Genomic DNA, 27,690 nt, shown 5'->3' with positions numbered 1-27,690 from the left:
TAGGCTGGAGGTTATTTGGGCTTTGTTACAGCAAGACTTGACCCCAGTCCCCCGTGCAGGGGGTAGATGAGGCAGGCTCTGTACTTACCTCCACATCAAATGAGTGTCACATGTCAAATAACAGATTTTTCTAAAGTAAGATGGGCTTGCGAACACCCTGGATCTTCTTCTAATTTGTTAAGTGCTGACAGACTTGGGGCAGAAGGCAAAGCAGGCAAAAGGGCAGCTGTAACCTCCTCAATCAGTGCCCACTCTAAAGAATCACTTTGTATTTCCCATCAGGACTCCCTGCTCTGATTACATATCACCCCAATAGGCAGATAAATGAGCTAAAAGCAACGCTGTTTGAAAAGGGCAGCAGGAGGGGAAAGGGGAGAGGAGGAGAGCAACGTGCTCAATGAGCTGAGTCAGGCAGTGGGACTCAGACGGGCTGTGAGAAGCAAATATCACAGAGGAGGGCTGGGTGCTTTCCACGCACACATTGCTGCCCACGGGCACGCTGCCTGCAGGCTTCCACGCTTCAAAGGGGAGCCACCACCACCTACCTGTATGAAGCCAAGAAGTCCCTAGGGCCCAGAGGAGGATTCCTCCAGCTGGTTTGTCTGCTCCGAGATCACCAGGGAACAGAAGCAGAGAAATGCTGAGGTTTGTATGTGAACAGGAGCTCATTGCATAAGTGAGCTTGGGACCAACTCACTGCATTCAGCACGGAGCGTGAGATGCTGGTGGGTTGAGAATGAGACCCTAAATCCCTGGCCAGCACAGCCACTGCGGGCTCGTGCTTGCTTTCAGGCAGAGGGGTGCTGCACAGGTGGACCAGTTCTGCTGCAGAAGCCTGGGAAGGCTTGTGTGGAGCTGCAGCCTGCAAAGGCAGAGCCCGCACTGCCTGGGTGCCTTTCCTGGTTCCACTTTCCCTGAACCCTTACCCACTGTTGTACAGTGGCACCTCGTTATCAAATCTCCAGCAAATATTTTGGCAGGGAAGGGTCTTTTCCACTCGGTCACATTTACATGTGCCATGGTATCTCCGGGCAGATAGCATCCTGTTTGTGCCAGTTTCCAGCAAGTGCTTACATAAAACAGTTCTTAAAAACCCTAAGTTTTCCCATTTTGCATTTGAATTTAACTTTATTCACCTTTCCTTCTGTACACTGTATTGGTTGCTATGGATAGAAGCGGAGAAAGTGAACCATTTCAGGTGATAAAAGAGAAAAAGATACAAGTAGTGCATGTGAGGACAAGGTGACACGAGGACACAAATGCAAACAGGATGACATCGGAGCTGAGTTCAGCAAGATCAGGGCTGGCGATGAGGTTCTGCTCGCGCTGCCTCCCGCCCCTCCTGGCTGCCCACCAGCCTTCATGCAGGGAGACGCTGCTTTTGGTGAACCGTGTTGCGAGAAGCAAAACTTATATTTTCTGGTCACTCCAGTCGTTTGTGAACTCCTGGCAGCAACTTCCACGTAAGCAGCACTGCCAGCACTCATGTTTCAGCTCCCATTTTAGAGGAGATGGGTTGGTGTGTTAATCCCAGCAGGGCTTCCTCAGTCAGAAGCAGGTTGGGCCTCACCTGGTGTCGAGCTGTGTTACTTGCACAGCTCTCTGCCCTGGGTTGGATCTGCTGCCTGAACCAGGGAGCTACAGCCAAAATCCAGTCCTTTGTGCTGCTTCCCAGGCCGAGGGAGTGAGCTCTGGGGCACAACAGGAACATGGTTTGCCTCTAGCTCCTTCATGGTCACTCATGGAAGAGGTAGTGCCTCCCAGCAGGGCCCGTGAGGCAGTGACTGACAGCCCGGGGAGGCTGAAATGGGGCCCTGAGTGGTGGGCAGGGATACTAGGGGCTACTGGGGCCTCTGGAGAAACAAATGTCTCCAGCAGGGTGTAAAGGTGCCTGGGTTTCTGCCCTGTAGCAGTGAGCCCTCTGATTTTGACAGCAGAGACAAGAGGAGAGGGGTGAGGGTGGTATGGCAGTGGGGCACTGCCTGATGCCTCGTTAGGCAACGACTAACTACCAAACTGCCCAAACAGAGGGACAGGGTGGGGGAACATGCCATGGCCTGATTTATATCCCTTCTGTCAAATGCCACCTGCATGGAGCTGTCGGTGATCCACTCACTCGTGAGTGAAACCAAAAGGTCCATGAAAGAGCCCAGTGAACCATCAGGCACAGCACACTCACAAAACATCTTGCCCACCAAGCAACCAAAATCAAGTCATTTCCTTTCTGTTGACAACCCATTTATTTCTTCCTTTTTTCTCCCTCTCCTTTTTAACCCCTTGAGGAGTACTGGTTGCGTTTTGGGATGCTAGTGTGTAAGGCAGAGTGCAAGCCAGCAGCAGATATCACATAGAGAAGGAGCTCAGAGCACCACAGAAAGTTCAGGAAAGGCAGCGAAGGGATCTGGGTGCACCTGGAGCAAACAGGGCAGTGGTGAAGCTTGCCAGAGCAGCCGTGAAATGTGATGCCTAATCAACTGGGGAAATATCAGGGATTTCACAGCGACAGAACTGAATGGTCAGTGACTTACTTTCCAGTCAAAGCCAGCAGACGTGGAGGCTCTTGTTTCCTGGTTTGGTGCTTTCCAGTGCCCTCTGGGGATGTTTACTCAACCGAGCAGCCTGATTCCTATGCCCCCTGGGGACAGAAAATGCTTTACCTTTGGCTGCTATAAACTTGGCTGCAGCCCCAAGCTGCTGTTTAGGAAGCTCCGGAATGAGCATGAGGAGGTAAAGGTGCGCAGGAGCCGGCCAGGCAGGATGGCCACTCACTGAGATGAGGCTCAGATCATGCCCTCAGGTACACCTCCATCTGCTGCTTTTCTTTTCTTATTCTTTACAGATGTTACAATAGCTTTTCAGACCTGGGACAAAGCAGTTCCATGCCAGAAGCCCAGACACCGCGACCTACCAGAGGTGCAGGAGACTCGCTCCAGCAGAAGCACACCATGGGCGGGGGACACTGCTTACTGGCCCAGGGATGAAGAGGAGATGCACTTCAGGGGCCTGGGGTGGTTGGTGTCCCAAACCTGCAAGGGGTCCTGCGAGCAGCCAGACCACTGAAGTGGCACTCAGTTATCTCAGAGGTTCCTGGCCAGCTGGATGCCCAGTAGCCCCTGGACAAGACAATTGCTTATTGACTCTGTTCTGCAGGGGTACACTGTGTTACATTATCCTCCTGTCTTCTTGCTGCAGTGCCAGAATCTCTCCGCACTCTTCCTAGCCTCTTGATCTCCAGCATCAGCAGGACTTAAACAAGACAAGTACAAATGGATGGAAACTCTCGGGGTGCCAGGAGCTGTTGAATTTAGCAATGCTTCATCAGGCTGCCAGAGAGACCGGACACGTATTTACTGTGAGTTACTTTGATGCTTCAGCTGGCCTTGAAGAGCCGGAACTGCTGCTTGTCTGATGCTAGGGAATAACCTTAAACTGTTTTTGGTGTTTTGTATTTTATTTTTTTTTTTCAAATCACCAAATGTGACAAAAATGTATTGACAGCAGAGAACTCCACTTTTACTGCCTTTGACTCGATTTTCTCCTACCCCTGTCCCTCTTTCTGTTTATAGTTACTCCTCATGACTCAGTTTTCCTTCCTCCCTCTGCGTTCTCCCCCCAGCTACCCTTCCACTGCTGGGAATTTCTTAGAAATGTTACACTACCAGCATTCACCTTTGTTCTGAGAAAAAGGAGCACAAGAACATTAGCTTGGAAGCAGAATGACATCTTTGAGGAATGACACCAGCTTTGGACATCGAATAAAACTGAAGAGGGGCAAATCTGAGGGGAGAAGGCCCGCAGGGCATCTAATCAGTCCAAGGGCATTTAGCATGTAAATGAGGTTGTTTTGGCAAAATATGCCCTGGTGAGGAATATGCCACTGATCAGTAGGGGCTGCAGAAGAGCAAGTACTTGAAAATATGGGCTCCTCTTGGGTGCAAAAGGTGTGCCACCTTCACAGCTGGTGGTGGTGGTATCCTTCTAACAGCCCTTGGAGGGAAACAAATCATGATTTTGTTCTGGCTTTTGTAGACACGCACAGGAACCAGGAACAGATATCATGGGAAAGCTTGCAGAGACAGCACAAAAAATATGGATGTAGCTCCTGAAGTCTACAGCCACGGCAGTGGTGCTCAGCTGGGCTTCAGGAGGATGTTCTGTGGTGTTTTAATGTCCTCTCAGCCTTGCAAAGCCTATAGCTCCCCTCCTCTGTGCTGCAGCTGGGAGTTTCAGGTCAGGTTCCCCAGCCAGGACTATTTGCACAGTTGCTTTGCTTTGCTGGCCATCAGGGGTCTGCACAGACCGCCTCAGCAGCACAGGCACGGCGGGACGGGTGCTTCACAGAGCGCTGGAGCTGCACGCCGCACGGATTTGGGAAGCACAAGTGCCCAGAAATCCTGGGCAAATGTACAAGATCCTTGCAGTCTGCCAGAACAACATTTCCAGGTGGAGAAGGACATGTCTGAGAAATGCGAACATGTGACGGACTCTTCCAAATGGGTTTCATGGCATACCACTCATAATTCAGAGCTTTTCGCAGAAACACAAAGGCAGACAAGGCACATGTCCTAGCTCTTTCAAGCTTTTTTTTTCCTTTTCTCATTTTTCTTCGGGGATTACAAGAGGTGGAGGTTTAGATTGATTTGTTTTTCTTTTCTGGAGCAAGTGTTTGGGGATTTCACTTTTCAGAGGAACTTCTGCTATGTGGAGAAAGGTCAGAATTTGTGTGTGTGTGTTGTTTTTCCAGTTCCCAGGGCCGCTGGAGACAGGCCTACACTGAGCTGTGATGGCTCCAGAAAGATGCTGCCTAGAGCAGAGCTCCAGCAGAGGAGGGCTCCCAGGAAGGACATTTTCCTCCTCCCACTAACTGGACAATGTATACTCACAGCGACACTACTGGAAGAGACGGCAGCATCCCTAGTGCTCACGGCAGTGGCTGCTTCAGATTTTCAGGTAGATTTGATTAGAAAACTGTGTAGTTACCATACAGCACTGCCTAGGATTGTTTGCTTAAAACTATGTTGTGCATAGTTTCCAACGTGCTGGTTGTTGGCACGGTCTGTGAGGACAGCCTCTGTCGCTGCCAGCCCCAAAGCTGGAGCATGTGGGCAGGTGGCTGTCCTGTGAGCAGGGGGACACTTGCTGGACTGTGCCCTTTTCTTCCTTAACCTGCTTTGTGGACGGCATTTTGAAATGAAACGGGGTAAGGAACCAAACCAAGAAGGAGACTCTGGGGAGCTTTGTGGGTGTAAGCTCTGCTCTGATGCAGATGTTTTGCTTGCTTTGGTTGAAGAGGTGCTGAGCTCTTCAGGGGAGAGACCACTGGGCTGGGAGCCTGGTTGTTGTAAAAATCAATTTTTACAACAATGATAATAACAGACGTGGCATTTTAAAACATGACGTTACCACTGATAGCCATGGTCTTAGTGCTCCCACTGACTGCTGAACTTCACTCTCCACTGCTGGGTTACAAAAGAAACCAACTCTCAGGCACAGACCTGGACTCAGGTACCCGGGTGTGGAAAATCCAACACAGCCAGGCAATCACTGCTGTACATCCAGTCCTGCTGCCACCACAGTGGGTTTGCACCTGCTGAAGAGCTGGTCCTGATCTAGTATCAGGGAGGAGAGGCTGAGCCTCTGTCAGGCACATTGCTGCTGGCTGCCGAGCATTCTCCCTGCTGAGCATCCTCAGTGCTGCGGGGCACAGAGACACAATTTCTCTTCAGGTGTTTTTGCTGAATCTTAGATTTGCATCAACCTTGGCTGGCCTCTCACTTTCTTCAAATGATGCAATAAATTAGAAAGTGATAAGGGACCAAAGGGAACGTTTGAAATTCCAGTGGCATTTCTAGGAACAGCCCGAGATGCTCCAAGTTCCTCACGGTGACCTGCTGGCCAGCCTGCGGGAGGGAAGGGGCTGGCTGCGAAGAGACACTTCTGTGGGAGGGATGATCGTCCCTGGGAAGCACACCAAGAAAGCCCTCAGCGCATCTCAGATTACGTTGTCTGTTCCCCCGACCTGAAGGTCCTGTGGTTAAAGCTTTCTGCTGAGGATTCGGTGCCCCTGCTCTGACCCAAAGAGCCCTGGCAATGAAGTACCCTTATAAATATTAGTGTACCCCTTAACGGGACATGAAATATGAACTAGCTAATGTGTCTGATTGAGAAGATTTCCGTTTGCGTGGTGCAGCTCTCCATAAGCAGCACACAACCAGGGTGAGCTCCCTGTGGGGAAGCAGGAGCATCGCCTCATGTTCGCTCATGTCTGTGCTGTCTCACGTTCCTGTAGGGCACCAAGGGCGGCTTCTCCCTCAGCACTGATGGGCACATCAGCACCTTTCCAGAAGTGCCGATACAGGTACGTACATGTATGTAAGAGATTGCATGATACAAATGTGCGTGAAATCACTTTTTGAATTTTACTGTGGGTGAAAGAAATGGTTCTCCCAAGGGCACCCAGAACGCTGGGGACAAAACACCAACTAGTGCCTGGTGTCCCCAGATCACCACTGACCTATTTTCTCTCCAGTGTACAAGGTACCATTGCTCTCCCTTATTGCAACTTCTTCTTCCACTTGCTGAAAGTGCAGCCATGCCAAAGCATGCCTGGCTGGGTACCCCAGGTCGCAGGGACTCTAAATCACACCTAGCCCCATGGGCAGGTAGCACAGATCCCCTTCCCTGACTGGATTTGTTCTCCTGCAGGGCTTGGGCTCCCTCTTATCAATATTTGACTCCAACCCTGGTTCTCAGCAGTGTTGACCTGACGTAGAAGCACTGGGACTGTGTGTACTGCTTTGTGCTTGCTATACATATATATATTTTTTTAACTTCAGTGACATCACATCAGTCTGGGGACTTCTCTTCCCATTAATTTTAATCTGTTCCGGGACTTGCTTTTCTCCTGGACATTTGCCACTTTCCTGTTGTAGAAGGTACCAGAGAGGTAGAAAGTGCATGACTCATATTTAGGAATTCAGAGGGAAAATCAGCGGCCAATAATGAGTGAACGTAGCCATGAACTAACAGTCAGGGAAACAACCTAAAGGCACAGGAATGAAATACAGTTACTGCCGAGCACATTAATCTTTAGCTAATCATGTAATCTGTGTTGTAGTCTGTTGGTTTCTGTCTCTTGTAGACCCAGCTTGCAGGTGCAGAGTGATTCAACTGGCATGTGTTGCATCCAACGCCAGCCCCTGCTTCCACACAGGTAGCTGTATGTGGTCAGTGGTGCAAGAAGACTTCGAGATTTGCAGCCTTCTTTCCACTGTTTTACACACAGGTGCTAGTCTGTGGGTTCACTGAATTTCAGCTCATGTCAACTTAAACATCTGTGTCAGGAACCCTCCACAGACCAAAAGTTACCTGGGGACTGGCTAAGAAGATTTTTGATGCCACAGAGTGTACTGCAACAAGAAGTTACAATAGCACCTGTTACTTTAAGTGTCCGCTTACATAGCACCTTTAAATGCCCACAGGTAATCTAAAAAATTAGCAGCTCCATGCCAGCTGCCATCGGATTAAAGATGATGTCTTGGGGGGTGGCTGGGATTTAATGGGAGCACTGGGTACTGCTGTGCATTTCTAGAGGCAGCACAGAGATTTAGCAGAATTTGCTCATTTGAAGAAAAGTAAAATTTTCATATTGGCAACAAGTGTTACAGAAGCAGGTTGCTCTTGTTTTTTAAGAGTAGGTTAATTTTTATTTTTTTAAAGGGCTATTTGGTGTCCCATCTACAGGCTACTGGAAAGTTAAAGGTGGTCTTTGGAGGATGAAGAGGGGCTGTATTGGGAGAAAGTGAGGTAGTCAGGGAATACAATATGTGTTGTAAAGTGATAATCCATTTATTGATCATGTGCACAGACAACTTCACAAACCCTACCAGAATTTACTATACCGATGTCACTTTCATGTTGTATATCTAGCAAGTGTTGTGAATCAGCCAATATGTAACATTAATTATCTTCATTTATCATACTGCAAACTGACAGGATTGATTAATGTAACACATCAGTAACTGTTTACAGAAGTAACCCCCCAGTTTTCTGAAATATTCTGGAATTGTCTCATGCTTGATATCTCTACCCAAATCCTGTTTTTTTCCAGAAGTAGCATCCTTCCATGGCTAAGAGGTGCAGCATACGTTGCTCAACGTCAGCTTCAGCAGCAATGCCACATGCAGGTTCTGTGGCCCTGGCTTTCCTCTCACCACTGCATACAGTCTAGAGCTTCTCTTTGTTCATCTCTTCTTGGAAATGTTTCTATACAAAGTTTCAGGAAATTGCTTTAAGACTGTCTCACTTCTTTGTTCACCCATAACTGGAAAAAGGAGGTATTTGTTTTGCAGGTCAGTGACACAGGAAAGGTTACATGAAATGTTTGGGGAAAAAATGTTGAAAGAGTGCAGGATATTTGGTCTAAAAAATGGAAGGAAGAACAGGCATAAAAATATCTTCCAGAATAAAGACTTCTGTGGAAACAGCGGAGCAATTCCCCATGCCTGCTGAAAACACGCAAGAAAAATCCCAGTTATACAGCCAGATGAGTCTTCGAACAAGACAGGAAGGCTTGGCCTTTTCTAAAGTTCAGAAGAATTTAGGCAAGCCTCAGTCAGGAAAGTCAAGGGACACGTCATCGGTGGGTGCTCTTGACCTAGATGATTCATGGTTTTAGGATCCTGGCCTAGAGGCCTGTTCGAGCAGGCCGACGTGGTTACGGAGCTGGCAGTGCCCCGTACAGCAATGCCCGTGGCATCCTCACAGACTCCTTAGGCAGAGGGGGATTTGTTGGGCTGAGAGAGACAGCCCAGAGCAAAGGAATCCCACAGCAACTTTGGAGGAAGGCTCCTAAGGAATTTCTTTTCTTCGATTTTCAGTCTCTGTTGTTCCGGAACTGGGGCTTCCCTCAGTCTTTATGCAGAATTCAGCACAAGTGGGCCTTTGAACACCACTGTAAAAAATATTTGAAAGTGATCCTTTCTCATCCTGAGAAATAAGCATATCACAAACACTCTTATCTCAAAAACAGAAGAGAAAGGCTGTGTGAACAGTGTGAAAATTAATATTTTGAACAGGAGCTGAGTCTGAATTGTTTGTATAAATGGTTTTGTTTGTTTGAGTTACTGATACTGTTTTCATTTCTGGCTGAATACTGAATACAATTTTATAAAGTTTTTTTTTTTTTCAGTCCAGGTTGGATTTTAAAGCACGTATAGAAATGACCTTTGTCAAATTTACTACTGCAGTAAGTGGCAGAAACGCTGATTTTAATAAGTGTTGTTTCTTGATTTGGCCTAATTCAACTGGAAGCTGGACAAATGTCTTCTCTGGGCCAAATCCACCTTAAATATGCTAATAACGGTAAATCTATGCCTGCTAAACACAGTTTAATTTATTTTGGCTATCTAGCAAAATAAAATGGTCTGTACTCAAAAATGGTTATTTAGTTTGTTGTCACAGTGTTGTGTATTAACACAATCTATCTAACAGCTATATATATATGTCTGTAAATACATACACCTGTATGTACAAATGTATGCCTATCCATACAGAATAGGTATAAGCTCTGTGTACATTCTATATGCATATTTGTGGCTGTAACATGAGGGGCATAGCAAAGAGAAGGACCCCTAATCTTCCTTCCATAGCAAGAGGAGGACCCCCAATCTTCCTTTCAACATTAAAGCTCTCAGCTTGCTTTTGCTGTTCTGAAACTGAGAGGAAGCAAGGGAAAAGGTGTCTTTGTTCCAAATGTAGGTTGTTCCCACATCCCTAAATGGTTCAGGAATTAGGGATAAGTCTATGTAACTCAGTGTAAAGAGGCAAGCAGAGGCATGAACCACTACTTTCTACTGAACTGCAAAGCATACACAACGCAGATGTTTTGTAAATGCTTTGACCTTCTTGCTCATGCAACTGAAATATATGATAATGTGAAACAGAATTAAAACACAGCTATTCATGTCACCGAAACAAGTTCTTAGGACATAAAATGAAATCTATATTCTGTTTTTTGTACTTAGCAACAAAATCTGTCTGGCAGCTCTAGAAGGTACAGATCTCCATACACTATACATTACATTCTTCTCCTTGATCCTTTCCCTTGAACTTTGGCACTTACTTGTTAATTGTGGTCTTTTTTCAGGAACATGAGCAGCCTTTAACATGGAAAGTATCTGAATGTGGAATCCTACATACAGTAAGTTTCACCTTAAAAGAAAAAGTGGGAGACACTGCTTTATAGATTGTTAAAACATTTGTGCTACTATCTGACTTGTGTTTTAACTAGCTAAATAAAAAATACCCTGTTAAGAGAGGTGAATAGTTTTTCCTTATGGAGACTGGCTTTCTTTTCTTTAGAGGGTAACAGCATCTAACGATCTTAACTTTCTCAGCAAAATTTAAATGTGAAGGTGTTCATGTATGGGTCAGAGAACCTGACTATTGAAATTGGGGCCCATCTGAGAGAAACGTGGGTATAAATGTGTAGCAGATTGCAGTGGTGTTAAGGTACCACTTAGAAATCTTCCACATACTTCAAAAAAGTGATAATAGCTGGATAAGGAGGTAAGAGCCTACAGTTCTGCCCTCGATACCCAAAACCACTATAAGCAAATCCATTGGAGGCAATCATTTACGTCCCAAAGTTTTCAATGCACAGACCTCAACCAAAACATACCAAGTAACTTTAATTTAAAGTTTGAGTTGCTCAGACTCTTTGAGATCAGTCCTCAAACACAGCAGTGCAGACCTTGCATTCCCCAAACAGCACAGGAATAAGAAATGCTACATCGAGTGATGTTGAGGCACTACTTGGTACCGAGGTTATTCACACCACACTCAAAACAGAGTGAACTGGTTTGAATGAAGCCCTCTGAAAGGCAAAAGCAAAGCGCTTTCTCACTTGATTTACTTGACTCTCATTTTCAGGTCAGTTGAACATACCTCCTTTCTAACGGACCTGCTGATGAACAAGGAGGCCTCCTCCAAGTTCTGAGGGTGCAGATCATTCACAGCCACTATACGGTCTCCGTGGTTAAATAAACATCCCAGGTGGCAAGGACCAGTCCACTGTGAGACACTAGGGTATTAGGAGGAGAGACAACAAAGGAATTGTGTTGAATATTGAATTACTGTTAACAGAATGGGAAAGAGTGAACAGAATTGCATTTACCATACTGCCCTCTGGAAATGACACGGGCTGAGTGACTGCAGCCTCTTGATCTGGTTCTAGCTGAAACCAAGGTGCTTCACCCACACCTTGTAAAGTGTGTGTGACGCTGACATCCCAGGCCATTAATAAATGAGATTGCTGCTAGAAACATCACCAGTGAAATCTGGGGATTCCAGTCTGAAAACTGTGGGCCAGATTTGGTGCAGGTACATACATGTATATTCATGTCGGAGTGAGATAATTTTCCCAAGACATCCCAAGAGGATGAAACTAAAATTTATTATAATGTGTTTTATCTTTGATATAATTGCAAGGATCAGAGATCTCTTGCTGTCCTGACTGGACCCTTATGGAAATTCCATTATCTCTTTCCTGCTGGTCTCTGATAGACTCTCTGTGATGACAAACTGTCTAGGATTAGCTAAGCTAGCAGTCAGACCTAGTGTTCTGTTCCTGCCCAGAACCAGCCCCAAATCCTTTCAATGTGATTTTCTGCTGGGAAAGCTCTGTAAATTTAGGCACAGATCAAAAAACATCTTTTTGGGGGGTCCTATTTTCTAGTAATTGATATTAAAGGTCTAGGGAGAGCAGTAATTTCCAGTGGGACTACTAAGAGGATGTATGTGCTAAAGCCTTAACACCTACATTGAAAATCTCTGCCTAGCAGTGATTCCTAGCACTGAACAGGTGCTGGGATTAGTTTGGATGTTACTTTATGACGGCATCAAACCGAAGTCAGCTTAATTTATGTAACATCTTTTAAATTTTCACTTACAGCTCACACATCTGGAGACTCTCTGAGTACTTTGCAGGTGTTATCACTTAAATTACAAAATGATGTGATGTAGGTCAGTAATATTTGGGCTAGTAGGTTATAGGGAAAAAGATAAGAAAGGATTTGATGAAAGAGATCACTGAACGTACTAGGTTTGGAAATGGCTTCCCCTGTGCTGGTAGTTCCATGTTGTCATTCTTTCCACTGACAGGTTTATGGCTTTTCAAAAAATTGTCATCTCTTTCCACACATCCCATTTTTCTTCATAAGACATAAATGGGATTTGAAGTGTCTATCCCTTGTATGTTCTTCCTAATTTTCATCCTTTTTTTTTTTTTTTTTTGTCAATAACAAAGGGTTACAAATTATTAGCCACCAAACCCTGCAAGATTTTTGGCGGAAAGTCCCTATTTACTCTGTCACAAGATAATGTCCCCCCACTGTATTTCTGAGACATGCTTTCATTACGACTCACCAAATCAAAGACAAACCTGAGTAGCAGTAATTAGTTGATTTCACACCTATTAACATTAGAAGATTAGCTTTTGGGGTGGGCCTCCGTCTTGAACTATTATACAGCAAGCTAAGGGATCTCAGTGCTACACAGCCCTTTTCAACAGCAGTTGAAATAGTACATGAAATACATGAAAAGTCAGAAAGCAGAAAGGAATTTCTGCAGCTTGAGCACACACTGACCCTGTGCTGTTCTGCACTGCTAAAACTGTGTATGGATCCCAACACCGGTTGTGTCACTCATTCACACCTGATCTGCACCATCACAAAATATCCAGGACTTACCATATTTGTCCTACTGCTTCAGTAAGTTGTAGGTAACTGTTAATGTCAGCCAGGGGGATGAAAATATCCAACACCTGCAGCTGCGTCTCATCTGTAACTTGACTGTGAGAGAAAACATCATGGACCAGTGCCTTAACTGAAACCTGTGAACATATCTGTCTTCTCTGCAGCGAAAAATGGAGAAGACGCTTACCTGAGCAGGACAGACAACTGAACCACTGAAAGTGGTGATGAACTGTGCCTTCCTCGGAGGGTGAACTGCTGTGTGGTGCTGCTTTCTGGGAGTTTTGGGTCTCGGTTTGCCTCCAAGTCTCTTGGACATGTACTGCTTGCCCAGCGTTTGGGAGGAGTAGGGGGCCTATCACATCCGCACGTGAGCTGGCAACTCTTATCCAGGAGCCTACTGAAGAAGAATGATGATAAAAACTGAACTGGTTTGGCCATTCCAGACACTCCTGCCAGATCAAATGGCTGTCAGTGAAGCAAAGAATAACAAGTTCTTGTAAAACAGTCAGTGGACAAAATTACAGCTAAGTAAAATAAACAGTCCTTCTAAAAATGGACCATAAATCCTAAAATAAACCTTTTCAGCATTTAAAGACTATTTATTAAGCCTGAAAACATTCCAGCTTACAACGTGCTTTTACAAAGAAATGAGTACAGATTGTTGTCCTTGGCTTTACTGGATTTTGTCAGGATGTAATGCTGTCCCCTGGGGGATACAGTAACTCAGAAATGCTTTAATACTTTTCAGGTTATTTGACAAGCCATATAATGCCTGGAGTCAACTCCCTTCTGTGCTTCAAACAACATTTGGGTTAGTAGCAAAAACTGCTCTTGCTGCATATATGAACCCAGATTGCGTAGGCTTGTGAGATTTTTATAGTGAATCACTCCATAAAGTCTCCCAAAGACACTCGAATAACTCTATTGTAATAAACTGGTTTGTGGGTCTGCATTTCTGATTGCCTCCCACTATGTGAAATAAGACCTGACTGTCTGTAGGTGGCAGGCCATAGCCAGCAGCCATCTACCACTCTGTGCCTCAGGACTGGTGTTACCATGTAGGCAGACGTCTCTTCAGCTATATTGTGCTGGTTGTGAAGTTTCCTGGTGGCACTGCAACTGTGAAACAAAGTTCAGGTCCTTCTCTGTGGCATACCAGACACTGTACCCCCAACGTACACAGCATCAGACCCCTACTTCCAATGGGAAAATGGAAAGAAGGAGACGATCTACTGGGAACCATGTTAACTCCTTACTGGAAAAGCTGGGAGCTGTTGCTGCAATTCTTCATTCCTCTTTTACCCACTAGGTAACCACTCTGGGCTGGACGTGTCTGAATCGCTGCTGAAACTTGGCTGTGGTGTCTGAGGACAGTGGTGGGCTGGTATGTTGTGAGAACCTAGCTAAACTGTCAGTCACCAAAACGTTCTGTGTCCTGTAATCAGAGCCTGTCTAAATGCATGAGTTGCAATGTGAGCTTAAATTCCACTTTGATGAGTCTGAATTTCACTCTGGGTGAAACTCACTCCATGAGTTTTGAACTTTCTGAACCAAGACTGAAGAATTCATTCAAACAAGATGCAGCCTTTAGATACTGCAAAGTAAATCTTGCAAACGACAGCTCTAGCTATATCACCACGTCACTTGTTATTTGCAGAACTTTAGTGGAGATGTTACTTACAGTGATTCCATCGACACATAGACATTCTCCTTTACTGGCTTCCTCTCCCATGTTTTCTTTGGTGGCACAGGGACATGGGATACAGCTGTAGGCTCAGGCTTAGATACTTCAGTAATGCACTGTTAGAAACGGTTAACAACATAAAACACAGATATTCTTGCTCTTCCAACAGAAAAAAAATCTTAATTCTCCTGTTCAGTACTGGTGCTGTTTAAGACCATTGGTTAATACAGCTTGGTTTTCCTCTAATAACTCACTTCCCAGAACTGTGAGCTAGAAATGTGGTTGAAAATCAGAGGTTCGTGTTATCTGGTATTACTGACACTACCATTTGCTTTCCTTTTAGGTTGGAATATGAGCAGCTATATTTGTAAGTACCACCACATAAAATTTGTTACATTTTAATTCAGAAAACCAGATTGAAAAGAGTCTCATCTTTTGTACATGCTTAACTTAAAAGTACTTACATTCTATGATAAAAGATATGTTAATGATGTTCAGTTAGCTGTACAGTGTTTGGAGAAAGGCTGTGACTTCTGCAGAAGTCTGGCTTAACTAGCTTCTCATGACCACTGACTACATGGGAAGCCTAGAGAAATCAGCCTCCCAAATTAAGCACCAAAATTTGTTTAAAATTACCAGTATGATTCCTCCTGCTCCCTTGTTTCACACTGAAATGCACACACCCAAATGTGTCACAGCATTTTTAAGTTACAGCATGGTTTTATGCCACTTACTAATACTTCAACAGAATTACATTTTAAAATCTATAATGTACAGCTATATTTTCTAAATGAAATTTTCATTTTTGATAAAAATAAATGGATACAATTGGCAAAAGCCATTTACAATGAAACTGTCATGTTGGGGAATTTCAACAAATGTTTTTTGTCAAAATACTACTTTTTAGCAGAAAGATCCTTTGAGTCAAGCATTTCTCCTTGTACGCATTTAAACTATTACCTACTGCTCTATCTACATATTTCTTTGGCAAGGTACTAGTAGTTCCTCATACCAGTTCCTCTTTGGTTCATTAAATATCTCCATCTCCTTGGAGCTGTTAACAAAACAAACCACAACAGATAAATTACCTTTGCTAGAAGATTGCTGGGAGTTTCATAATAAGCTTCCACTTCCTTTTTGATGTCTTCATCTGAATCCGATGACAGCGAATTTTCGTCACTCTTTCTTAGAGTTTTACCCTGTTAAAAGTATGTTTTTATATTTAATAGGTTCAGTTATATGGATCATTTAAGATGTATTTGCCAATTACTAATAGTAACAGAATCAGCAACTATTCACAGGAAAGATGGGAAGATGTGTTTCTCCTTGAAGAGTCTGTTCAGGTTGTTTTAGGAACAGGCTTCTGTAGTTCTGCTCTTTTGAAATCATGCACATGCAATTGGCTGCTAGTATTAATATTTCTCATAGATGGATCTTTGGTAACCAGGCAGCTGCAATTGACTGCTTGTTCAAAAACTGTTATTTTGTTTAAAAATCAGGTGGGCTAAACACTTCACATATGGTTCTGCATGCATTTCTGTGCTTGTATGCAAAAGATTCTTTATTTGCAGTCTTACACTCAGTTCTTACACTAGGAAAAAAAACCTGTAGGAAATATAGAAGTGGATTGGGAAATATTTGCCATTTTTAAGTATCTTTTAACTGCTCTAAAGTAAAGAATGTATTTGGGACTTCCCTTACTGATGAGAAGTCTATAAACTCATACTTCTCCATGAGCTAGAACATAGGCCCAGGGGCTGGAAATCCTATATTGAGTCCATTGTGTCCTGAATTATATCCTCCCAGGTTCATAAATACCTGAAATATTAAATTTGTGGCCATTTGGTAAATCAAGTAGAAAATAATCACTTCACCGAGTTTACCTTTCTAAGTCACAAAGGCAAATTATTTATTTTTGTTTCCTTTCTGACTTCACTGCAGTGAAGAATATAGTAATTAGTATTTTGCTGTCTCCCAATGCAATTCTCCATGCCATGTTTGTGATACAACCATTTTTTATCTCTCCACTTACATCCTTGGTTTCTATGGTGATCATTTTAGTAACTGCTAAATATGTCACAGAATATATTACTGTTTTCCAGGTAAAGTAAATTCAACTAATTACTCTCATACATGTAAAGAGAAGATACTGGCATTGAATTGAAATTAGAGATGATGAATGTATTTTTGTTCCTTGTTGCTATAAATGACATAAAAAGGAGCCCATGCTGCAGTAGCGAGAACAAGCCTACAAATGGTCCTTCAAGAAGTGCATAACAAAACTCTTTCAGGAACAAGACTAACTCTGTGGTCGTGATCTAAAGTCAAGAACAAATTTCCTACTGATATTCTAGGGGCTTTGGATTGATCAAAGAAGTTAACATCTGGGGAAAAGGGAAAAAGGAGGTGATTTTATTAAGTCTTGAGATGCTCCAACTCCTCCAAAATCTCAAGAGAGTAAACAGAACTCATCAGCTTCCCAAACTGAGCCTGCAGTCAGACAGTGGCCACCTTTTGCCAAATACACATGCTGGTTCTCCTTGGCACCATCACAGATTATGGGGACAATAGGAAGGAGAAGGTTAAACAGCAGCACCATGGTGTTTTCCTCAAGGAGTTTGCTGACATCTCTGTTCCTCCGAGTGCTTTACAACCAGAGAATTGCAGTTAACTTCAGTGTAAAATTATTCTCAGCTGTACAGCTAAACGAGTTCTTTAAGGCTGTGGGAAACCATGGTTGGATTTACATTAGAGAGAAAAAATGGGTTATGGAGGAAATTGGCTGTAGCAGAAAATGAAAATGAAACTTGGAAAGCAATTGAGTAATTGTTGGTTTTAAGCTCTTTAGGGAAAGGGTCAAAATTTACATGCTGCCCTTGGACAGAGGAATTTCTCTTTCAAAAAAATCACATGTCTAACATGTGTTGAAGCCAGACTCTTGACTAGTATGCCTAGGTACCTGCAGGACAGTAATGAGCACCATGATACAAGCCTGTGCTCTTTATTTTGATGCATTTTACATATTGAGTGCTGCGTGTGGCAATAGCTGATACTCAGCTGCTGAGTCAGGTGTGGTTTGGTAGAGCCAAAATGTGGGTTGAAGCGGAGCCAGGTTCTCAAAGCCCTTGAAGGTGGCTGGGTCCCGGCCTGTTTGCATGAGCAATAGCTACTGACCAAACAGTTTGCAAGATCAGGGCCTGGATGAGGGAACGGCCAATAAATAAGTAAAGCTAATCAGATACTAGAAATGTGGAGTCATACTGCTAACAGGAAGTAAATACAAGGGCTTAATATGGGAGTCAGCTGTCCAGACATCACTGAGGAAAGAATAGAACTGGAGATGTTAGCAGATGCTAATCTTATGAGGCAAATGAAGTATTTTTATCAAATGAAGGCACATTTTTGTTCCTTGTTAGCTGCATGGCAAGGTTATTCATTTTCACACAGGCTGAAACAGATTTATGAGCTTCCTGCCACTCCCTTTGCTTCAGGCTAAGGAGAACAGGTAAAATCCAAATTCCTTATCTAGGAATTTTAGTGCTGCTTGTCAGTCCGTCCTAGTCTGACAAGCTGCATAAATACATACCCTCTGAGTCACTGTAAGTATGAGAAGGATTATTGTATGAGACGGAAGCGGCAAGTGTAGGAAAGGGGCAGAAAGACAGCCTTGGTAGCAGCACCAGCTAAAGTCAAACTAAGGGCTGACCCAGTGCATTTCAGAGCTAAGACTCATAACTGAATGACTGCACCTCCATAAATTACAGTGCATCGGCTGAACTGTGGCAATAACCCACGGCATTGCAATGTAATTTCAGCTCTTTTCACTTCAGTCCACTAAATAAAACTGTATTATATCATACCCACCGCCAGCCTGTGCACACGGATGGTGACTGCAACATGTGATTCACTACCCTGTGATAGCAGCAGAGATTCTTCCCCTGCATCTCAGCTACTCCAGATCATAGTTCAACGCTTAAACTGCAATTAAACATAGGTTTATCCTCAGCTGCCAAACTGCATGCTCCTTGGTGGAGCCTTGGTTGTGCCTTCTGCTCTGTTGACTGCTGCAAAGGCAGTCAGAGGGCGGGTGACAAACATCTGAAAGTGCTGCATGTCTCCTTGTTCGGGGAACATAGGTCAGAACACTCAGCTGATAAAAAATGATAACACTAATTTTTGTATCCTTTTAATCAATTCCTGCAAGATAGGGAAGCTAAATTACTTGAAGATACAGTTAGGCTAATAGAAGGTCAGACTTGAGGTGTGCCTCAATTTAAAGGCTACTTGCAGAGGCTGCAGAAAGAAGCCATTTAAAAAGAGTGTGGCACAGCTGGGAAATATGACAGGAGGGACAAATCCTCAGGCAGTGCAACTTCAGAGTTTTCTTCACCAAGCTTGCAGGAGCTGCCACAAGTTGCAATCACTGCACAGAAGTTCTGAGGATCTGCCCCCAAGAAACAAAGTAAATAAAGGGTATTTCAAGCATTTCAAGCAAGTTCTCAGAAGGTTATTTTCAATGCTTTACACGACAACTGACTAGCTATATTTAGGAAATCCTCATAATGAAATCCAGCTCAGTGTGCTGGGGAAGTAGGTGAATAATCTATAGTTACAGACAGCCAGGTGAGATAAGAGCCCATAGTCACTTCTGCATACTGAACAAGTCAAAAGCAGTTTTATTTGTTCTGCTCACCAGGTTTGGAAAATCTCCTCTCAGTGAGTCATTCTGGGCCTGACGAGGGCCAGGATCTGAACTGGGCCTGTTCTTGTCTTCTGAGGGATCATCATTCTGCATTCAAAAGAAGAAAATGTTGACTCCTCCTGGAGATGCACTCTAAGTGCTTTTCCTGCATTCAGCTTCCTCCATCAGGGCCATTTGCAGCCCTGATGTCACCTTGTGACTGCAGAAAGCCAACGCTTTGGCAGCTATTCAGTCTGTCACCAAAGGACAGGCTGTAGTTGCTCTAGGAATTCAGTGATGCTTCCCTTTCTATTTAAATACTGATGGGAGAGATCTGAAAGGCACAGAGAGCAAGGACTGCAGGCTCCAGTGGACAGCACTGGACCAAAGTCCCCTAAGCTTGAGAGTCTGAACAGAGAGACAAAGACAAGCACAATCATAGAACAGGAAGAATGGCAAGCAGCTGTTGAAACAATCATCCCATGGCTTTTCCAAGGCATGTCTAAGCTAATCTGCAGCTATTTTCTGCCGACCAACCTTTGCTGGTCATTTGAGGTGGCCTATGAATATCAGTGCTCATTGTCATCATCACCTGTCTTTACTGACATGCAGACTCCTAAACTAACGTGCCAGTACCGGCCCTTTGTGGGGACTCTGCGATGATGCTATCATCCTGCTCTTACTCAGGAACCCCAGTACAGACCAGAACAGACCACCTGGGCACCCATTGCATGAGCTCTGAAGAACTTTCGATTGAAACAAGCCATGATACAAATCCAATTTCACAGACATCCCTGGCAACAAACCCATTGTTAAAGATGGCTGATCCATTTACCTCCAGGTAGCTTTGCCTTTCCAGGGAACTGGTCACATCTTCAGAATCCAAGAATAATGGCAAAGACCAGGGCCGGCTTTTGACTTCTGGATTTGCAAGATTTTGGTTCTACAAATAAGATAACAGCTGTGTAAGACAGGCACCCGAATGGCATGAGCTACAATGTACCGGCACATCACACAACAATGTGATTTTACTCCTAATGGCTCAGGGAGGTTGTCTAGGTGGCATTTTGCAGGCAGATGCAAATTTGTGCTTCTAGCACTTTGAGCAGACTGGAAGCTGATGGGGTGTAAGAGGCTTAGCACTGGCTCTGAACTAGGTGGCCTAGCTGGCTGACATGGTGCAGAAATTTGGGCTGGAGCTGGAAATAACAGGGCTTCCAGCTCGCTTATAGTATTGACAGACTAGATGTGGATCGCTTTGTAAAACAGCGTGTAGATATATCCAAAAAGTACACGGTAAGAATTACACATGCATTTTCATTCTGACACATCAAAGGTGCAATTCGTTGTAGCATGGTGTCAATCACCTCCTCATTTCCATGTGTTTTACTCTTCAAACAGATTCTTTCAATGTGAAAACAATCCCTGCACAAACAGCCTGTGCAGTGCCTGCTTAGTGCATAAACCCAGGGTACAGCATTTGTATGGAAAATTAATTTCTGATTAACCAAATCAAGAGCCAACTTGCAAAACCAGGACAAGACAATTCCTTGCCTTTGCACAAGTTTCTAATGAGATTACAAGTTTATTTCTTTCTAAAATCAAGTATAGAAACGTCACCTGAGGGCAGTGTCCATCTATTTTGGCCTTCATGACTGAAGATATCGCAGTGACCCAGTCCTCTATTTCCAGGCTGTAGGTTGGAACAACAGAAATGAACACCTACTAACAGGTAAAACACAAGGAAAACCCACTTGCTCACCCACTTCCTCCCATGGACCCAAAATAATGCTTCTTGAAATCAACAGGGAAAATCTGCACCTTCCTTTCAAGAGCCAGATAAGAGCCAGATAGCAAAGTCTGGCCTCAGAGAGGTGCAACATGGGGCCAGGAGCTACAAGGCACAAAGAGGCTTTTGTAGGAGAGGTGCCACGGTGCTTTCTGCTTCATTCTCCGTGTGTAATGCTGCTCTAGTGGGGCTTTGGAGCTTGGGAATGCAGGGTGAGAAACTTCTCCTGAAAGCACCCCTGAAGCCCTGTTTTTGTGAGTGGATTTCGTTGGATTAATTCTGCAGCTCTTCCCAGGGAGGGCTGGCTGTGAGAGCAGTGCCCAGGGGGAAGGCGTGGGGTGGCACGCTCAAGTAGCACACAGGTATGTGTTTTCCTTCTGTGCTTATCAGCATTTCACACATCAGCTGCTCTTCTGCAGCAAGGCAGAACCCCCCTGACATGCCTGGGACTGGGAAGGCAAAGAAGAGAGGCAGGGAAGCAGCAGCAGAGGAGCACTGTGCCAAACCCTGGCCTCAAAAAGCTTTGAGGCTCACCTGTGTGGCAGTGATTTCTGCCCTTGCTGCAGTCCAGCCCTGAGTTGCTCCCCTTGGGACCTGCTCTCCCTCTTGGGAATCCTCCCCTTCAATCTGTTTCCCTTGATTACTGATCTACTTTCCATAGCATGACTACTAACTGCAAAAGCTGTCTTGGCTCCCAGGAGCTGCTGGGTGAGGAGGCAAAGCCCTCTGCTCCTCCTCGACCCTAGTGGGTACTGGCTGACGTGGCACTGCCATACTGCCACTGCCTTCGTGCTCCCACTCCTTTCACGTGTTGGACTTGTACCAGTGTGGCTGCAGGGGAGCTTAGCCCAGTGGCCCAAAACAGCAAGGAATTAGCCTGGCTGCGGGGGATAAAACAGCACACAAGAGAGCAGTTTTCCCTGGGATCAGCCAGCTGAAACCTTGTGTTGCACACTCAGTTGCTCAGACACAGGCAGGGGCTGGCCAGAGCTGCAGGAAAGGAGCAGAACCATTCCTTGGTCTTGGTCTTACATGAGCTTAACTGCAATGTCACGTTGCATTTACACATCTTCCTCTGCCTACCTGCTCTTCCCAATGAGGTAGTAACATCTGTTTCCAGTAGTGATAGACATCACCTCTTCAAGAAAGCATCTGAACATCTTCTTCACCGTTGCCATGATTTCGGAACTACTTATTCCAATTTCAACTTTTACAATCCTGTGTAGATAATGATACGAAACATCCTATATAACTGTACATGCTTACAAATATACATACAGACACACATATGTTTATACCTCTCTGTAGGGGTGCATTTTAATTTAAGCACAGCGTGACATGAGAAGATTTACATGGAAAAAGGTAAACATTTTTCAACAGAAAAAATTCTCAGGAAAATAAGTGCCTACATTAAAAACATCTGGACTTTCACAGTGAAGAACATTTTCAAACAAAAAAAAATAAAATCAACTTCTACAAAGATTCATGTCTAGATTTTGGAACACCATTTCTGAAAATGGGGCTGTTGTTCTAATACAGAAATGATAGTAAGAAAAATTCATGGCAGATGTTTTTAATCCATGATAAAACAGCATATTTGGTTTGAAACTAATTGTATATTAACAGTATTTTAATGGAGTGGCTCTGGAATAGAAAAGGTGTACTCAATGCATTTGGAAATGGAAGCACTACTTTCAGTAACTTACAAGAAGTTAAATCAGTACAAATAATAACAACAGTAATGATAATGATGGTAATAATGCCACCACATATTGCTGAGCAAGCTGGAAATTTTTCAGAACTTCATAATATAAATTCTTTTAATGGGAGAAGCACAACACCAATGAGTCCAGTGAACTCCTAACAGCTCCACAAGCTTTTGGCTCAAGCTCCAAGTCTGGCTGGTAAAATCTTTGCATTTCTTTGCCAGAACTGTTTCCCTTCGATGTGTCTTACACCATAGCTGACATGGTAAGGCTGCTAGCACAAAGCCAGTGACACACAGACTTGCTGAAGCCTGCAGTGGATGCTGTGCCATGAGGATGAAATGACCAACCCAAATGAGCCAAGCAGAGCAATTTCTTGGCAGGGTAAGAGGCAGAGGCAGCCAGCATCAGCCCAAAGGGCCATGTGAAAGCTGGGAGACCTCTGCACAACTTGCAAAGCACTTTGTAAAGCTGTAAGGCGGGAAAGGTTGTGTGCCTACACAGTTACGAGTGCCGTAGCCCATCCTTACTCTTGTGTGAGTGAATGCATAGCACTGTCCTCAGAGAATACAAAATGTCTTCTACTGCAGGTAGAATACTGCCTTTGGGATCATGGAGACACCCTGTCTGCTTTGCAGGTTCCACATCACCACAATTGCTCACGTAAATGTATCAAATTCCATCAAAATCATTTAGAATTTTTACTCCTACAAAGAATATACACTCTAAGTTGCACCCAGAGCCTACAAGAGCCCAAAGAACTCTTTTTCTGTCTTCAGTAGGATTTGGATGAAGAACCTCAATCAGGAACAAGTGTCTGTACAATCAGTGGCCAATTAGGAGGGTTGATACATGATTTAAAATAAAAAAGTGATGCATCTGGGTTACATACTCATCAACAGGTATGGAGCCTTTCACGCTCTGGCCTTTTAGATACTTCAGGATGTAATTGCCCTTGCTGGATTTGGACAGGATGAAAAAACGCCTTTTCCAGGATTTCTGCCGAAGAGAAAGTAATTTGTCTCTCATTAAAACTCAGGGTAGCAGAAAGAGCATATATTTGTTGAAGGATTGCTGGAACATGACTAATCTGTGTTTGTATACCTGTGAGTTCAAAAGTTGAAGAGGTGGTGACTTGATGAGGAATCCATGCTGGCAGATTCCACCTTCAGAGCAAAACGTCTTTTGAGCTCCCACTAATCAAAGAGAAACAAATGGCACCATTACTCGTTGCCAATTAATCTCCTCCAGGGACCTCCTTGAACTGGAAAATGAAGCTGAGCACTGGGTTTCTGTGCTTAAATGGCCATAAAGCACATTCAATTAGAGAAGACAGACAGAAATCAAAGCTATAAAACTTAGAGCCAGGCCATGCTTCCTTGATGTCCCTGTTACTGCTGACAACTGGCCAAAACTGTAAACAAGTGACAGTGGCAATGTCCTGCATTGAGGGAGGTGGCTTGGAAGATATCAGAAAGCTCTGTCTTATTTAACTGATCTGACTTAAGTTCTGGGGTCTGGTCTTACTTAACTTCTTCATTAGCGATCTGAAAGACAGTAAACAGCACCCTAATTAAATTTGTAGATGGCATTCAGTATGGACAGGCTGCAAACACCACGAAGGATAAATCATCTTACTGTGCAGATCATGATGGAGCAACAGGAAGAAGTCTTACAAAAAAAATATAAGCTAAAAGACTAGGGGTAAAAATACCTGAATGCATTTCTTCATGACCCTGCGTACTCTGTGCTCAACTACAGTTTAAGATTCATGTTTTTTTTCTAACCACTGATGGATTTCTGATCAAAATCTTAGAGCACTTGAACACCCAGTGAAAGGAGTGACAATCTTATTCTATTTTTAAGCTGCAAGCAGTGTATGGGAAATTAAGACTTTTAAAGAACCCAATGAATGACTGAAGAACGCAGTCAACCTCCAGCAGCCTGGGACATGCCTAAGTTCTGGGAAAGGTGGCAATAAAAAAACACCCAGCTTTGTGGTGACTTCATCATCAGCTACTGACAGTTCCCAGTTGATTTTTAAGGATTTTAATGTTTTCAGAAATCAGTCCAGCCTCTGTAAGGGACAAGAAGGATTCTGCTCTAGAGGGAAACACTGCGTTTAAGACAGATTCTTTAATGAAGGAAGCAAAGGAGCAAAATTAACACACAATATAAGTCCAGCTGAGCTCTCTGAAACTTTCAACATACTGTTTTCCCCTGTTTTTCACCCATTGTTTATGACAAACTCCTCGGCAGTTGGAGGTGAAAGAGACAAGTATTAAATATTGAAAACAATAGTTTGAAACCTGATTCTACCTTACCACTGGTAAATCTTAGTAAATGACATTTTGTACCTGCAGAGTTTTTCTTGCTTCCTGAAGCCATCCTGATTGTGTTGTTTTGTTTTGTTTTGTTTTTCCTTCTGAGAACAAAAGAAAGAGAACAGCAAACTTGAAGCTAATTCCTTTCACCCTGTTTCTTGCTGAGTAACATTTCACTGCATGGATGGTTGCTTGAGAAAATATCAGAGGTGTTTATTTTTGTTATGGTGGTTAAACTATATGAAATTAAACATAGAAAAAATCCATAAGAAACCACAGAAACAATCATAAAAAATATTAAATATATTGCTATACTTAATAAGATTATATATTATAATTACATATATGCTATAAGACTGTATTTATTCTTATATTGTAAATTTGAAATGATGCATAATAAAATGTCTAAATTTCTGTAAGTCAAAGGAATGATTTGCTTTGGATGTGAGGAGAGCTGCCAATAGAAATGTATTTTGCCCCTTCCTTTGCAGGAGATACAAAACTGTACCCGAGGAATGCTGCATCCCACCTGTTCCTGGCATGGCCTTGGCAGTGTGGTCAGCCCCGCGTTCAGGAGGCATCACATGCCCTGCAGAGTTTAACATCTGAGGGTATTTCGAAAACCTGTTCAGAGTGCTATAGATAATAATCTAGTCTGTACTAATTTTAATACAGTGCTCTCCCAACAATTTATAAACAGCGATGGATGTGGATTAGTATCATGGTTTTTCACAGTATCTGTTTTTGTTTATGTCAACCGGTTTTCACAGTGTCTCCTCCAATATTAACCAGGAAACAGTAATCTTCCTGTGAGCCCGAGAAGTTGCATTACCTGCTCATGGCACAGCCAGGCTGAGGCAGAGATGGAAGCAGGGGCTAGGAGGGAGGCAGAAGGCACTGATGCATTGCCATGGATTTCGCCAGCATTTTGTTAAATTACCCCACAACGAAACACACGAGCAACAATCTGTGGGACTTGGACCATTTAGATGGTAAAAGGTGGCTTTGGTTACTGACTTCCACAGGCATTTTCAGCTCATTTGCCTTTTGGTAATTTCCCTGTCAGCTACAAGGTGACACAGCCCCCAGTGTGCATGCCACACGAACCTCGTTGGCAAAATCTGGGGGACTGCAAGTGCTGTCCTCAAGTTTTTTGCTGCACTCCCTGGCTGCACTGAGAGATTTAAGGTGGTTCCTTTGTGTTTATTTCTTCACTGATTTATAACCTGGTGCTAGAAGTAAACACGGAACAGCCAGGAGTGGTGAGCACTGGCCGTCACCTGACACAGAGGAGGTTACATGCACAGTTTTACCTCCACAGTTTTACAGATCAAGCTGTGAGCTTCCATACCCAGTTCCAGGCAAAGCTGTAAATGAGAACAAACCACTGCAAACTCAGGTCTGATGGACAACTCTGTATAGCTTTTAGTATAGCTATATTTCTGCTTGTACTTTTTTTTTTTTTTTTTAGGGAAACCATTACAATTTTGCCTTTTGGGGAGAAAGATTGGTTGTATAAATGTGGTGACAGACTATTATAAAATTTACTGCCTAGTCTTTTCATCTATTGCCTACCAAAAAAAGGACAAAAAAGCTATTTCCAGAACTAAAAGTGACTGCACACAGTCAAACTCTTAATGTCAGTAGTGGGGGAACAAGTCTGGGGTTGCAATGAAGTGCAGTGTAATATTCCTCTCAGTGTGACTGACAAAGGCACCACGATGGGCAAGCGATGCATCTCAAAGCAGCATTCCAAGAACCTAGAACATGATAGAAGCCTCCTCCAAGTTTCAATAAAAGTCAAGGTTTGCAGGTGGAAAGACAGAAACCCGTGAGATTACAGTAGGCTTTTCACCATTTGTGCTATCTCACTTTGCATTTTGAAAAAAAAAAAAATTTTTTTAAGTGTTGTACTTAATTTTTTTCACTTCAATGGAAAGCAAGCTTTTAAATGCATTATGTCTAATTCAGAATATACAGTGCTGACTCCAGGATTATACCCCTCAGATTTTTTTATACCTGACATTAAGAGATTTGATTGATTTCAACCTGTGGAAATGCAACAAGGCACTTCAGTCAAAATGTAAATAAAGCACTGCAAATGACAGAGATGTTGGCTATTACAAACCTTCACAAATATAATACCAAGATAAGTAAAACAAACGGTGTTAGTACTTACAGGCAGATGTCTTCATAGCGTAGAAAGTCTTCGAGAAATACACCTTGAAGTATTTCAAGATTCCTTGTATTGCTTTCTGCAGCCAAGCATGGTGTCCTCACCCTGCCTTGTCACTGCCTTCTTATAGCCGCGGTATAAATGCAGGTGAAATATGACCCACGAGGAAATTCCCGTTTCTGCCCGGGGAAGTAAATTAAAGACTTTTCTGAAAGGGGAAACCCAGATTAATATTCATGTACAAACAAATAAAAAATACACACATTTGAGGCAGCCATAAATGTCTCCCATGCAGAAAAACAAACAAAAAAACAACAAAACCCACAACTCTTTTTTTAACTTCAGCTTATTAACCAGTCCCTTTTTTTTCCCCCAGAACCGTGTCTGAGAGATCGTATCCACCCACTACTGGAAGATAAAGGAACATTAACAACCATAAAAGATCATAAAGTGCCATAAAATGTAACCGAGTTTTGATTTAAAGAGCTGTACTGACTAACACACGAGGTGGAGCAGGCTCTCTTATGCTACCTACGTAATGAGAGTGCACTTTCATTCTTGGGTCAATGTCCATC

At 43.5% G+C, this 27,690-nt stretch overlaps 1 protein-coding gene and 1 long non-coding RNA gene across 8 annotated transcripts; one reads left to right on the top strand and one right to left on the bottom strand.

Annotated features, from left to right (window-relative positions):
• Window positions 1-118: 118 nt before the first annotated feature.
• Window positions 119-6,734, top strand: LOC137859505 (uncharacterized). The gene is made up of 3 exons (XR_011098345.1): window positions 119-645; window positions 2,840-4,950; window positions 6,290-6,734. It is a non-coding gene; the product is annotated as an uncharacterized lncRNA (long non-coding RNA).
• A 1,091-nt stretch (window positions 6,735-7,825) lies between these two features.
• PLEKHS1 (pleckstrin homology domain containing S1) lies at window positions 7,826-27,515 on the bottom strand. Of its 7 annotated transcripts, XM_068688615.1 has the most exons (16): window positions 27,379-27,515; window positions 27,119-27,294; window positions 24,973-25,040; window positions 23,720-23,811; window positions 23,508-23,614; window positions 21,993-22,127; window positions 20,741-20,813; window positions 19,956-20,063; window positions 19,133-19,228; window positions 15,528-15,638; window positions 14,437-14,555; window positions 12,943-13,152; window positions 12,750-12,851; window positions 10,948-11,083; window positions 10,124-10,212; window positions 7,826-8,953 (listed from the first exon to the last, which is right to left on the bottom strand). In XM_068688615.1, exons 3-15 carry the CDS (start codon window positions 25,001-25,003, stop codon window positions 10,144-10,146), a joined length of 1,389 nt encoding a protein of 462 aa, XP_068544716.1. In that variant the 5' UTR covers window positions 25,004-25,040; window positions 27,119-27,294; window positions 27,379-27,515; the 3' UTR covers window positions 7,826-8,953; window positions 10,124-10,143. The 7 variants fall into 7 exon arrangements, with proteins under 7 accessions (XP_068544716.1, XP_068544718.1, XP_068544717.1 ...); XM_068688617.1 differs by having other exon boundaries at window positions 12,943-13,149; window positions 27,119-27,511; XM_068688616.1 differs by having other exon boundaries at window positions 24,973-25,175; window positions 27,119-27,509.
• Window positions 27,516-27,690: the final 175 nt, after the last annotated feature.

Source organism: Anas acuta, chromosome 7, assembly GCF_963932015.1.
Source record: "Anas acuta chromosome 7, bAnaAcu1.1, whole genome shotgun sequence".
Classification (NCBI taxonomy): Eukaryota; Metazoa; Chordata; class Aves; order Anseriformes; family Anatidae; genus Anas; species Anas acuta.
This window is presented reverse-complemented; position numbering and strand designations above follow the sequence as displayed.

Excerpts from the sequence above, each read along its gene's own strand:
- PLEKHS1 (XM_068688615.1), bottom strand. The coding sequence starts at position 25,003 with ATGGCTTCAGGAAGCAAGAAAAACTCTGCAG. Across the intron at positions 22,128-23,507 it reads GGCTCCATACCTGTTGATGA|GATTGTAAAAGTTGAAATTG; the intron begins GTATGTAACCCA and ends TTATCTACACAG. Across the intron at positions 15,639-19,132 it reads GAGGAGATTTTCCAAACCTG|GGTAAAACTCTAAGAAAGAG; the intron begins GTGAGCAGAACA and ends TACTTTTAACAG.